Source organism: Strigops habroptila, chromosome 5 (genome assembly GCF_004027225.2).
Source record: "Strigops habroptila isolate Jane chromosome 5, bStrHab1.2.pri, whole genome shotgun sequence".
NCBI lineage: Eukaryota > Metazoa > Chordata > Aves > Psittaciformes > Psittacidae > Strigops > Strigops habroptila.
The window spans coordinates 46,338,454-46,353,027 of NC_044281.2; the positions used below are offsets into that span (position 1 = coordinate 46,338,454).

Here is a 14,574-nt window from a genome sequence, read left to right on the forward strand (position 1 = left end):
AGATTAACTTAGACAGTTGGATTAGGTAGAAATCACCCTGATGTGCAGTAAAGCAAGCAACAAGAACTAGGGTTTTGAAATAGTGTGAAGCATGTCTTAAGAGTGCTAGCATTTTCTTTCTAGGAATAAACTGTTCATTAGTCTATCAATGTGCATAATGGCTCTCAAAATCATAAGAATTTATAATAGTTCAAATAGGAGAAAGGGACATTAATTTCTCACTAGTGAATATTAATGTTTTAGTGGACAGTCTCTTCCCAACAAGCTTTCAAACTCTTAATTTTCAAGTCTATTACTGTTTACCTGTTATTTTTACTATCAGAAACCTCCCCACTGGACCACCAAGAGATTTCGAATCACCCTGACTTGGACATTAGCAGAGAGGATGAGAGCAGAAGACAACACAAAGGTTGGGATCATGGTGTCCTGATAACATTCTTCAAAATACAATGGTGTTTGCTGAGCCAAAGCGTACACCAAAGGGCAATGGAAAGTAGTGATAAGGGGAAGGAAGACTATATTTAGCCTCAGAAGATCAGTATGATGGTGGATTATCAGGAAGAGAAAGTGATGATAGCAGAGGGTATGTATTAAACATCCAACTGTGGAATAAGGTGACAAGAAGAGACATGAATGGCATGCCAGGCTGTGCCCCATGAACTGTCTGTGTCTGCTTAAGGCACTGTGTCTCATTCTTCCAAGAGGACATAGCAGGTGGGTGGAGAACCACCCAAAGGGCGCGTTCAAGTTCTGGTGCTTAAATAAGCATCTTATCCCAGTGCCTCACAGAAACTGAACGTGAACATTTAAGAAACCCTTTACTGTTTTTCCCCTCAGCACTACTGAGATTCTGCAACCAAAACTTAAACTCGAGAGATGATGTTCTCCATCTAGTTTCCTTTGAAAGGAGAAGAAAGTGAGCTACCAAGAGTAAACTTTCAGGTAATGCGTTTCTTTACCTTGTGCATTTAATTACACTGCATCTCTAAATAACCAAGAAGGGAAAGATCTTGTGAGATGTATTTAACCTCATTATATCTGGTGCTGGGCCTGGAAAAGCTTTAGTTGGACTAAAGACTCTTATGAATATAGAATCAAAGTGAACCATGTATTAAGAGTTTCACATTCTCTGACAGCTGCGCATGTGCACACACAGCTCTCATTAACAGTAATGGCAAATATGCGTGCCCACCATTCAGAAAACAGATCTCTAAGTACTTTATTGGGTTTGTTTTCTTCCTAGAGATTTTTCTCTGTTGGATCTTTAATTAATCTCCTGCTAGGCTTTTTCACTTTAAGCTATCCCTCTTCTCCCTCGTCTTGCCCCCTCCCCTTTTCTGACAGGAGTAAACCCCCAAATCACTCTGGTTTTTAGTAAAGTTTTTTCAAGCTGATAATTTTACAAAATGCACCTACATATATTAAATACAGAGAGGGATTGCAGCACACAAACCAGAGAGATGTTACAGAATAAATGCCTTGGTCTTTGAAAATACTTTTGCTGCTTGCCAACTTAAAAAAAAACAAACCAAAAATAAAGCAAAGGTAGATATGAAAATGAGAACATGAATGTTTTTGCATTCTTTTTGTGATCACTGCAAGGCAAGAGTCTGCAACCTTGTGGAACAAAACACACACATTTCATTCTGGTTAATATAAAGACAGCCCCTTCTAACATGATCCACAATTATTAGTCTCTCTCGTGTTTGGAGATATATGGATTATCAACCTAGCACATTTTCAATACATACACATTTTAATTCCTTTCCTAAACCATTGTAAGTTCTACAGTTAAATCACATATACAAAATTTATAAATCACTAATTTGGTATTTTTTCTCCACTTAAATAACTAAATGCTGCATGAGATAAAAGGCAGTCAAAACCAATAAAAAGACAGGATCATGGATAACAGAAGGTAAGTTAGATTTGAGATGCCTCTGTTCTTTTATTTTTAAGTTTATTATTATTTTTATATAATAGGCTATTTCACTAGCTTCTACTGTATCTGATGTACTTACTTATCGCCTCCACAAACTGTTCAAAGAAGCAGTATGGGAACAGTGGCTCAGGCAGCTCCCTGAAAAACATCTTGAGTGCTCCGGTGACAACGTGGATGTCCTCCCACTGGCTGTCGTCCAAATTCAGCTTTTCTTCTGGGAAAACACGAGAGAAATGGAACAACTGGTTTTAATGAAACAATTACAAGACACTAATTATTATGTTAATGTTTGCCTACTATCATCAGCAACCGTTAACAGCCTTCTGCACCCAGAGGTTTGGTGCTGTGCATGGTTTTTTTTTCTTTTTTTTTTTTTTAGGAAGAGAACATTTTCAGTGGAATACCATCTGTAGGAATGCAGCTAACAAAAAACAAGAGACACAAAGAGACAGTACCATTGACACAGCATGTGAGATACATTTATTCCCATAATGCACCAGTATGAAAATTAGCATCACAGCTCAACATGATTCAAAGCTATTGGTTTCGAGGCCAAGGGGCTAAGAGTTGCCAAAGATGGACGGCTCAAGGGACCGGCCTAAAGGCCTTGCTGAGCCAACAGGAGACATATGCTAAACATGGCAATAGAAAATGAGTTATTGCTTTACATGTGTTAGCCTTGCTATGTACAAGGGAATAATGGGTAGCGCTTTTCTCCTTTTTTGCCTGAATGTAATGTCAGCAAGGAATAAAATACTGTGAGAGAAAGGATATTAATTCCTTCTTACTGCTTCAAATATATTTTGTTTGGTTTTCATCTCTGGGAGGAAGATTTGCCCAGCAACAATATTAGACAGACCCCTGTTGGCCTACCTAGGCTATGCAAAGCTGTCAAAAATGATAACACACTAAAGACAAACCACAAGTGCATACAAAACTGTTTTGCAAACAAAAAAACATTTTCTTTTGAAGCTTGACTGAGCTAAGGAATTTAAATACAAAAGAAACTAAATCCTAAAATAGTTTCTAATAAAAATAAAACAAGATTGGATGATTATTCTATTTTTCTTTGGTTTTGTTTTTTTCTTTTTAATTCTACTAGTGTGATACTGTTAGAATATAATAAACAGTGAGATCATAATCCATATAAAACTCTAGGAAAGTACAAATCCTTATTAGTCCAAATCAAAACGACACACACTTTCTCCAAGTCCTGTTGCTCCAGAACTGGAGTTTGCTTTTTTCACATGTGCTATGAATGTCCTTTTTAGAAAATTTCAGTCTGAATGCAACTCGGGGGACAATTGTAAAAACTGCTGAAAATATTTAATTTGAAACAACATAATCCTGAAATATTTCACTAAATGTCAGTGAAATTTCATGTTTAGCAATTCAGTTAGCTTCAACAACAGCACCTTTATTGAAATGTTCTTAAACGAAATGGTAAAATAATTTGAGACACATGGACACCCACAACTCCAGATCCCTGGTACTTTAACGCAATAGTTTTCTCACTATGGCGTTTACTTTTGGACAGAAAATCTTATTCAAAATGGAGTCGTGTTTAAACTTTTATGTAATAAATACTATTAAACGCTTTTAAATTTCTGGATTCAGGAAATGTATTCAAATAAAGGAATGGACCCAATTCCTTAACTTGGAGCAATGTGAGACAAAGCTGGAACAAAGGCAGACTTGTGCATTTCATTTAGTTGTCTTTTTTGCTTCTTTGGTTTCAAGCCTCTTTTTTCTTTCATTGAATTACCTCAATCATAAAAGTAATGATTTGATCTCAAATGAGTTACCAGAGGGGATCTTCTTTAGACTCTGAGATCATACTTGATTGATCGTATTTCAACAATTAGCCTTTTATTTTGCCACACACTATTGAACTAGATCGACAGCATCTTAGCAGGTCAGCTTTAAACAGTCAACTGTTAACAATAGCATCAAAAAGAGAGACCTGATGGGGTTTACTGTCACTTTAAAGAACAGGGTGGGTTTTCACATTGTTGAAATCTGTCAGATATTTTGAAATGTCCCTCTCACTATGGTGCCACACCCCCTGCGTGCCCTTATAATAAAATTGGTTTTACTCCTGATTAAATCATTTTCTCCCTACCCACTACCATACTTCTCATAATGGACCTGTGTGCTCTACAGCTGGTGTTCTTCCCATGGTACCAATTCTTACTTTATCTTTTAAGCACTTCACTGCTAAGATCTCATGCAGAGTGCTTATGTTTTGTTAAGAGCTTCATTCTTAGAGAAATAGCTTAACACATGTTCTAAAAATGTTGTACAACTTATTGCTTAAAACACATTTAGAAAATGTATAAGTACTGTAGCTTTGGCACAGAACTTTAAGTAGAAACCTTAAAAAAACCCAACTTGTTTTTGCCATGCATTTGTCTTAAATGTCTAAAGTGGAATGCTTGACTTCTAAGGCTTTATAGAGACTTATCTTACCAGATTTTTGCACCATTTCCAGCTCTTCAAGGAAACGTGTTAGGAATGTATCATCGTGAAAGCAAAGGGTGTCAATTTTCCCTCTAGCAATAAGAGAGTTTTTAAAAATGTTTGCTAGAAGGAACAAATGCCAACTAAAAAAAAAAAAAAAAAATATTAAAAAGAAAATAGAAGTCCGTTCAGTTAAGAGTCTTGTTTGGTTCCCACTGGTTCGAATCGCTCACATACCATGGCAATAGGGCCATAAACAAACACACACATGCATTTCAGGCTAGGTTTAAGGGGAGGAGCTGGCTTTTTGGCTTTACACAGACATATTTTTTTATTGGGGTGTTTTGCTTACATAAAGATTAAGTCTCAAATCTGGTATTTAAACTTGACAGTCAAGGACGGCTTTCAGTCATGAGATACTGTATCTGGGAAGATGCTAAAAATCTCACAGTCCTAAAAATTTGCTTTAACTTGTCAGTAGTATTTGATTAGTTCAGCCATCACTGCCAGTTGATATCATATATCTTAGATAGAGACACAAATATGCCCAGAAAATCCCATAAAATTTATCCTAATATACGGGCTGAAAATGTAAAGACCACATTAAGGAAAAAGAAGTAAAAAAAATAGTGCCGACACTTGTCAAAGTTATTAGTTAAAAAAAATCAATATACAATACATTTGTGAAGGGAATGTGTGTGTTACTCATTATTCTTAGCAAATCAGTCTTTTCAGCAATACACGTTTTTAATGATATTCACAATGTCTGCAGTAGAATGAAAGAGGAGTTCAGCTTTGGTTTAAGCATACCATCACAAGGTTATCCTTGTTCAAAAAGGAATGGAAAGATCAGTTGAAGGCAGAAAGCAAAGAAAATATGAAAATCAACCTAGGCAGTACAGAGAACTCAGTTTTGAAAGAAAATGGATGTGGTTCTTCTAACCACATGTCCTGCCTGTTATGCAGACTAATATCTAGGAGCAAAATACAGTCATTTGAGAGCATTGCTTGTTCAGTTTTCTTTTAAGATAATTTATAGAAGTATTTTCCCAGTTATAAACTGTCTTTTGCCCATGCTGCCATTAAATTCCAGAGCACCACGTTCAGAAGTCTTACTTCACTTTGACTATTATATATTCCTACATCTCCTGAGTGATCCTAAATAATATGGAAAGCAATTCTTGTAAACTCAACTAGAACCTGGTCTGCTACGGAGATTGTGCGCTCAAAAAGCTTTCTAAAGACCTTGGTGAGATGTGTCTTATTGGGTCTCGTACTGTAATCTGTTTGCTAACTCTCTACTAGTCAGAGATCCAAATCAGAGTTACAGAATCCTAAAATCCTAGAATGGTTTAGGTTGGAAGGTACCTTAAAGAACGTCTAGTCCCAGTCTCACCTGCCACTCGACTAGGTTGCTCAAATCCCCATCAACCTGGCCTTGAAAACTTCCAGGGATGGGGCAGCCACAGGTTCTCTGGGCAACCTGTGCCAATGTATCACCACCCTCAACGGGAAGAATTTCTTTCTAGTATCTAATCCAAATGTTCTCTTTTTCAGTTTAAACCCAAATATTAATTTGTACTCTGAAAGGTATGTGTGTTCCATAGCTGTACCTCCATTTTAATAGCCACACCTTCTCTCATCACTAGTGCAGAGACATAGCAGCCCTCCTGGGGCAAACACATGCTTTAAAAGTGATCACACTCAATTTAGAGCAGTAACAGAGCAAGACACGCAAGAAGACATGACAGCAATGGGATGCTATGAGGTGGTGAATGCTTTTGCTCATCATATGACAAGGTGCTTACCCCTTGGCAATGTGGCACACGATGTTTAGCTTCCTCCACTGTCAGTAAATCCTGTCCTGACATTGCATTTTATATACACACTCCAAGAAGCATACAATCCCTTGAACTTTGATTAAATAGCACAACAGAAACCTCAACCCATGCAAAGCAATAGTTTACTCATTCAGCCAGACTTTTATGAGTTCTCTCCCAGCTAAACAATTCTTCTTCCTCTCTCCCTTGCTAAGTTTGAGAGGTCCACTGTCCTGCCTGCATAGTCCTTCACTTCCAAGAGTGTTTAAATAACAAAAATAAAATGTCAAATTAGCAAATAATTAAATTTCATCTACAGTGTATTTCTAAGCAGCTTCTGCTTAATCCATCCAATGCTACCATCAATGAATTACAAAGGATATAACAGCAAACGAAAGCTTGCATGCATTACTCCTTCTTTACTACAGGAACATGTCATGTCATTTTAACAGATATTTTAAACCAGGATGTTATAATGCCTGAGCATTTGTTTATTATTCGAGTACCCATTTCTATGGAGCCCAGGCACAAATTACTCATCAATTGAAGTTAAAAAGCAGAACATCTCTACGTACATTCGGAGTGCTGTTTATTTCAGTTCTCTGAAAAGATAGTTGACTGACCTGAGGGCATGCTGAAACAACCAAGTACTGCTAACTTAAATCTTAAACTGTGCCAGAAAAAAAAAAAAAAAAATCTGTACTTGAGCACACTGGGTCATATTCATCCTCGCATAGTTCCACTGAAGTCCACAGAGTAAGACAGGGATAAACTATTTCATTGTTTCTGTGAAAAAGATCCAGTATATTCGAGAAGTTCAGAAATGGTACATCGTGAAAGCATGCAGAGTAGTTCAAAGGTTTAGAAAAGTGTTCAGCTAGTGATGCCATTGCATTGGGGAAATTTCTATGCTATTAGTTGTTGTTTGAAATTGGAAGCATAAAAATATATAGTGGTGCTGAAAGAAGAATCCTTTTGGTAGCCAGAAATGGGTATCATCACTAAGATACTCATAACTGTCCACTGCCAATACCTGCTACAGGGTTAGATGACAGCAATATTAGTTTTGACTTGGCATATTGTATCATTGTGATTTGATTACAAGTACTTTTAAAATTCATTAAAGTTAGTTGAATCAACTAGTCTGTATGGGAAAAGGAGTGATTTTAAATATAGAATATTTCCCTTCAAAGTGCAGATGAAAGCTCCCTAGGAGCAAATAGACCAGCTGTCTACAGATCAACATACTTCTGTAAGATCCAGAGGTGACTTGCTAACAAAGAGTAGGAGCAGGTAGATGTAGCCTGAGCACCTGAAACCTGCAGTACCAAATTATTCCTTTGGGGTCAAAGAAATACTCAAATACCCCAAAGGGTTTAAAGAAAGGGGTAAGGAAAGAGGATGGAGGAATTCCCACCCAGCTCATACCTGCCCATGGTTGTGGAGGTTTCTCAGCCTTGGTTGAGGGCTTGGCAGATCTGCAACTAATAGAAATCAAATCGCTATGCTGAGTGAAAATTGAATTTGTCATACCATGGTAAGATTCTGTCCTCTATCGAATTCTTTCTACTTTCAACAAATTGTTGAAAAGTAACTTCAGTTTCTTCCTAGTAGTTAAAAACCACTTTTTGTTTTGTTTTGTTGTTTGGTTTTTTTTTTCTGTTTATTCTTCCCTCTTTACTCTGAACCAGACTAATGACCACCTAATTTCTCCATGCAGGCTAGTGGATTTTATTCCATTTTCTAGGTGGATGCTAGTATTTCTATACCCAAGAAAGAAGAACACAAACATCAAATACTTGCCTAGATCAGGAAATTACTTTTGATGATATATCTTAATATTCAAAAGCAAATGTCCATTCTGAATTCTACTTTCTACTTGACCTTCCTCACTTAGTCATATGTTGTGTATACGTATATTAACCAAGGTAATTATTTCCCTTCCAACTTCAAATCTGTTATTATCTTTTTTTTATCATGTAATTGCTCTCCAGGAACCTTCTCTGCAATCTATTTTTAGAGGATTTTTCTCCTTTTTTTTATTTTTCCTCATTTTTGTGACAAAAGTCAGGTCTTTTATCAGAATTTTGTGTATCAATGTCCACAAATCTGTATTTTAAACGAATTGAAGGTTCTCGACATCTAATAGAGAGGAATCGGGCAATGAGTCTCTGTCCCATTTTTATAGTTCAAAACTATGTTCAGATTCATATTGTACTGTACATAACTGTACTACTAACTCAGAGTGCTTCAGGATTCTGTCGTATAGCTTTTCTGTTCTTCCCCTTCTTGCTGTTTCTAACACTGTTTCTATTTCCATTCTTGTCAAAAGCCTTTTCATAGTCCAAAAATCTGTACACAATGTTTTGTAATATTTGGCAGACTTATCTGAAACCTAGTTCACTGCCTTCTTGTGATTCATGGGTCATAAATTATTTCATATGTAATGTACCCCAAAGGGTAAAAAATTCTTTGTATGAAATTTCAACCAGACACTTTAAGGAAAATAAAAATGAAACAAACAACAACAACAACAACAACAAAAAAGTATTTTTGAGACTCTCTGAATAGATCTGACCTCAATATATGGTCTAGTGTGTTGTCTCCCATGAATGACAGTTCAGTATCCCTTAGTAAATATGAGATTTCAACATGCTATGAGTGAAAATACTCCTGCCATAATGTGGGCTTGCTGTGGGCAGCTTTAAAGGAATGGAGAAATACAAACTGTGTAGCGCTGGATCAGACTGCTGATGCATTAAATCAGTCCTGCCTCCAGTGATTGTTAAACTGAAAGGGTCTGACCGAAAACAATTCAAAAAACAAGAATCCTACCCAATACTTATTGCACATAGCCAAATATATTATTGGAAGTGACCCCAATAACAATAAGCTTGTGCCTCAGTGAGTGAGTTTCAATAATCAAAGGAAATAATTAACAAAACAATAAAGATCATTATGACTTCTTCTATGTAAATTACTTCCAAATGTAAATAGATCAAAGCTTCAGCTAAAATTAGGCAATTTCCCTAGTCCACTTGGAATAGAGAAAAGGAACATACATATATGAGTTTTTTACAGTTATAATGTTTATCAATATTAGTTTATTGCTTTATTAGAAAAATAGAAATGTAAACAATTCTCAATATGTAATTCATATATTCTTTATATTTTTAACCCTATTTAGTTTAATGGGGCTGTTTACAAGAATAAAGATTACCCATACATGTAAATCTCTGTTCTCACACACCAGTTTGTAGGATATCCAGAGAACAAATTCTGTATTTTTTTTTAATATTATTATTATTTAATGAAAGGGCTCTTTGAAATAGACCAGCTGAAAGAAGTATTCTTACATGAAATCAGGTGTATACAAGTTCTGTAAATGTCAAGGACAAAACATTTTATTTTGTATAGAATTTATCTTTTGCTTCACTAAAGTCAAAATACTTCTGTTCATCAGAACTTTTATAAAGGACTATTTCATAATATGAATCCACTTGGATTATCTGGCCAAAGATAAGACTTCAATGGACTTTATCATTCACCACTGTACCAGTGCCGCAAAAGGGAATTACAATTAATTGGATTATGTTGGTCTCCACCCGCTGATAGTAGAAGAGAAAATCTGAAACTGTAACTATTTCAAACGGACCATATCTCTCATCAACCATAGGATTTGGGCTTTAATTTACCAATAAAGCTTAATTTCTTCTCTATATTCTCTTCTGGTTAGGAAGAGGTCATTTAGACACTTTATTCAAGTTATACAAAAAGAAAGGACAGTTTTGTTAAATACTTTCAAATTAGCATTTTAATACTTGCACCTTGCTTTAGGCATTACTTATTTTTTCTATTAGCAATAAAATGAGTTGCTTTGAACAACGCAAGCCAGACAACCCAGGCCTGTGTTTGGGTCATAAGAATAACTCACGTTCCATCTCCCCCACTTCAGTTCACAAAATTTTGGCTGAAATTGTTACCTAACATGACAATTTGCTATCATCAGCTATATGATCTGTGACACTATACAGGACAGCGAATATCACTTCCATGTTGTGTAGGTTCCTGCACAGACATGACACAGTGAGTTTTCAGCAGCCAAGTCCCACATTACATGTAGGCTTGTCTGTATTGAAAGTTACGCTAGGAAAGGCAAAGGTACAATTATAAATCTGATACATCCAAATAAATCATCAGCTTGGTAACACTCATATTCTACAATGCAAGTTAATTAATCTATTTTAGTTCATGTGACTAGGATGTTAAACCCAACAATAATACTATTCTTATTCTAATATACATAATATTTTTGATGATGGTTCTGTCTAAAAGCTTTTAGGATTTTTCTTCACTATCCTTACTGGAAGGTTATTTCAGTGCCTAATTCCTTCTAGCTACCAGCCTAAAATATTCAACTTTATACACTTTTAAAATAATTATTAATATCAGTAATGTTTGCTTTGATTTTTTTTTAAACTTTCACATCAAGTCTAAGAAATAAAAAGTCCTCAGTCAACTTGATTCAAAACCATGTTGCTTAATTCTGATTTGCACTACTTTTTGCTAATATCTGAAGCTCTAATTCCATTGCCTGGATATTAGCGGGACTAGCTATGCTGTTAAAGATAGGAATGTTTCTAAGTGCTTACTGAATCAGTGCATATGAGATGATAATTGTGTGTTTAAAACAAAACTTTAAACAGGAGAGGATTATAGAAGTTCTAAAACAAATATTTCTTCAAGTGCACTGGAGGACTTCCAAATGTTAAAGAAATGTTCTTTGATAATAATAGTGCTAATAATAACATGAATTTTAAAATATTTTTATGCATTTTGAGAATCACAGAATAGGTAAGATTTTCGGTAAGTACACTTTTTTTCATACAAATTCATTAACCTCACATCTACGTATGCTATGAAGCCATACCAGCTGAGAATCAGATACTGGCGTATGTCCTGATCCAGGCATGGGTTAGTCTGCCCATTTTAGCTTCTCTTGCACAGTGCCTGCATTGAAATTTTTGTGACAATGAAAATAGCTTTTGTTTGAGGAATATGAGACTTTTGGAAATATGGAAGCCCTAAGATTTTGATTAAACCTGTGTTCATGAAATGCATGTAGTTGCATGACAGGTGGAATTAAGAGCTGCATACGCAAAAATGTTTGAGACCTTGCCTAGGTCTTTTTAACCAAAAAGCTGACATTTCAAGGTCAGTGTGGGCTTATAAAAAACCCAACTCCATCTACCCTGCCATGTGCAATTCCACATGCACAGCTATACCTTCTCTTACCGAGCAACAGAATATGCATAAATACTGCAGGTCACATGTAAACATGCTTGGTAAAATTCATGGCTCCTCCCTGGCAAAGAAGGTGTGTAATGAAATACAGGTGACTCAGTGGCATAATGTTTTCCATTTCCCACACACGCCTTGCAGTCTTACATGGAAGGAGAAGACACAGCCTCTCATGCATTCACCAAATTGTTTCTAACATTACACCTTTTCCTTCATCTCATGTGCACATCCATGTTTTGCATTTTCCCTTGCTCTGTGGTATGACCTAATGCAGATTTGTCACATTAACAAAATATTTGTACCTACCTTTCCCTTTTGCAAGGTTTATCTGGATGTGCATTCTGATTGTAATATTTCCAATTCCTCTTATTGCATCTAAACTTACATGCATATATTTCAAGTGAGAAAACATATGCTTCAAAACAAATTTTAAACTTTATGGTATGTGTATTTTTCCTGTTCTTCAAATTAGTCTTGTGAACGGACTTGCAATTAGCAGGAGGATTTCAACATAAAATATGAGATTTTCATGTCCATGATTCCTTGAGATATATTTCTTATGGGAGGGACCGGAATGTATTAAAATATTGATTAGAGTAACGTTTCAAGTAAATGGAGATTTATACTTCTTTTTGGATACAGAATCTTATAAAAAGTTTCAAAGCAATGCACAACAGAGCAGTTGACAAGGAAGACAGCATCTGCTTTTCTGGCTATTCAAGCTGAAGTTTTTTATTCTAAATGCAAGCAATGTTTCCGAAGTTAACATAATCAACTCACAACAATCCTGAAACATCATAATATAAGATACAGATGGAAGTTCAAAGCTTTAAGAATGTCATGTAACTGCAAGAGGATTATCATATTTTAACTGCACAGATCTGAATACCAATTAAAACAGGTGTTTTAATTTCAAACACTTTTGCACACTGTGACATTACCAGGAGGGTTATTTATGTATTAGTCTACTAGGAAGCATATATTGCTTGAAAAATGTGATATGCAATAATAATGAACTTATGAGATAAAATAATGACACTCTGTACTGCTTCCTGAAACAATAAAAGACCAGTAGTTCAATTAGTAAGTAATTTCCGTGTGACTATTTGACAGATTCTTCTAATTGTTAAGCTCCCATTAACTATTGCTTTACATAATTAATTATATTCAAACGCGAACAACAAAGACATGTGGGCCAGTTGCCCTTTTGACAATTTTTTTTGCAAACTGATTTGCTTAACAAAAATATTTTTAGAACTAAAAGATACTAATCTTAAGTGGAAATACACATCAAAATGTTGAAGCAGCTCTGCATTTTACCATGGTTATGAGAAAAAAATTTGGATTGTTTAACATATCATTTATGCTGCATGCATAATAGCTCAAGTCTTCTAGCAGAGATCTTTCATATTAATTTAGCATTGCATAAAATTCATAGTAACAGGTCCAAGGGTCAAGCATCATTCATCATTAGTTGAAGTGACATTTGCAACCCTTCATATAGCAGCTGCTTGAAAGGGGAAAAAAGGTATTCTTTGGAAGAATAGGGGGTAGTACACAATCCTCGCTCTATCTGTAGAAGGGAAAACAAGGTGCCACTATGTCAGCATGGTAATGTGCTTAAATTTGGTGATGTCATTCTTCCCTAACCCCCACGAGTCACAAGGCACAAGGCAGCTGCATTCCTGAACTTAGTAGTTCGGGTGGAGATAAGTAATAACTAGATGTAAATGAATTACATTACTGTGGTTGTGAACATAGCTCTGTGCATTTAAATTATGATTTATATCTGGATCCTATCTTGTTTTTGAGAGTTTTCTACTTGTTAACAAGGCAGCCCTTGTTCTCATGGCATCCTCCAGGCATAATAGTTTCTGGGAAGCCAAATAAGATCACTTTTGAAACTGCAAGACAGCATTCCAAGACTTTGCAGCAGAACACATTGGCCAAATTAGGACTTCTGAAGACTGTTAACTAACAAATTTTTTTTTTTTTTTTTTTTGTGGCACGTCTTCACTGCTATAAAACATTAAGATCAGAACTGGAAATGTGAGCAATTAAAATGAAAATGTAATCATCTGAAAGAAAAGATAAATTTGTATTAAATGGCTAATGCTTCACAGTCCTTTTGATATTACAAGTACTTTTAAAGAAAATATATATTTTATGTCACAGTAATTTTTATTATGTGAAACATGTGACCTCTTTGGAATTATGCATATTTTTTAAATCACAGTCATTAAAACAGCATGAAACACAAAGTAGTTAAATTTTGGAGCTTTGCTAATATTTGGCAATTTTTCTCAACTTTGTTACTATACCTGAAATGTATTTAATTAATTCATGTCACTAATTATCCTCTAGTATTTAAAGCACTGTGATGATTACTAGCCTAGGCTACTAGTTCTTTTTGAAAAAGTTTAATGATTTTTACAAGGGAAACCAATGCTTTTTAAAGAGTTACTTAGAAGCACATGAAAAATGTTCAAGGACATTGCTTATTCCATGCTGCAATTCTATGAGCCACTATAAATTAAGCTCCTAGTCAAAACATTTCTACCAATGAGAAGTTATTTTTCCATTTTCTACATATGTGTTATGGAGGAGGGGGTGCACCAGTCTCCTCTTGCACTGAGTCAAAATACAGTGATGCAGGTATTTCATGGTGAGATCTCATTACAGCCAATGGCAGCACTGGGCCCTCACATTGCTTGACAGCCGTGAGCTTCAGACTGATTCCCAAAATGGTTTGCAGATCATGTCAGCCACATATTATGTTATCTAGAGTATAAGATGGCCATTCCTCTGCAAGCAATCCATCCCCAAATCAGACAAAAAGCATTTTTACAAAGGACCAGTGTTACTGGTCCATTACCCTTATGCCCTCTCAATTTCCCATGGATTTCAATAGCTGTGCAGACATTAACACATATGTAAAGATGTTGTAGATACCAGAAAGGCAGAATGGCTGTAAAAGGAATAGAACAGCAGAGGCAAGATGACTGGCAGATAGGGTTGCCACATCCCCCTTAAAGAGACTGCTCCTTTTCC

General features: G+C 35.7%; 1 protein-coding gene across 3 annotated transcripts in view; it reads right to left on the minus strand.

The window, feature by feature from the left end:
- The window catches only part of ARHGAP15 (Rho GTPase activating protein 15), a 338,762-nt gene that overhangs the window by 61,520 nt on the left and 262,668 nt on the right, over positions 1 to 14,574 (minus strand). For all 3 annotated transcript variants that reach the window (XM_030488811.1, XM_030488812.1, XM_030488809.1), the window contains one exon: positions 2,022 to 2,156. In XM_030488811.1, coding sequence (XP_030344671.1) covers positions 2,022 to 2,156 — 135 coding nt within the window. The remainder of the gene's footprint in view (positions 1 to 2,021; positions 2,157 to 14,574) is intronic.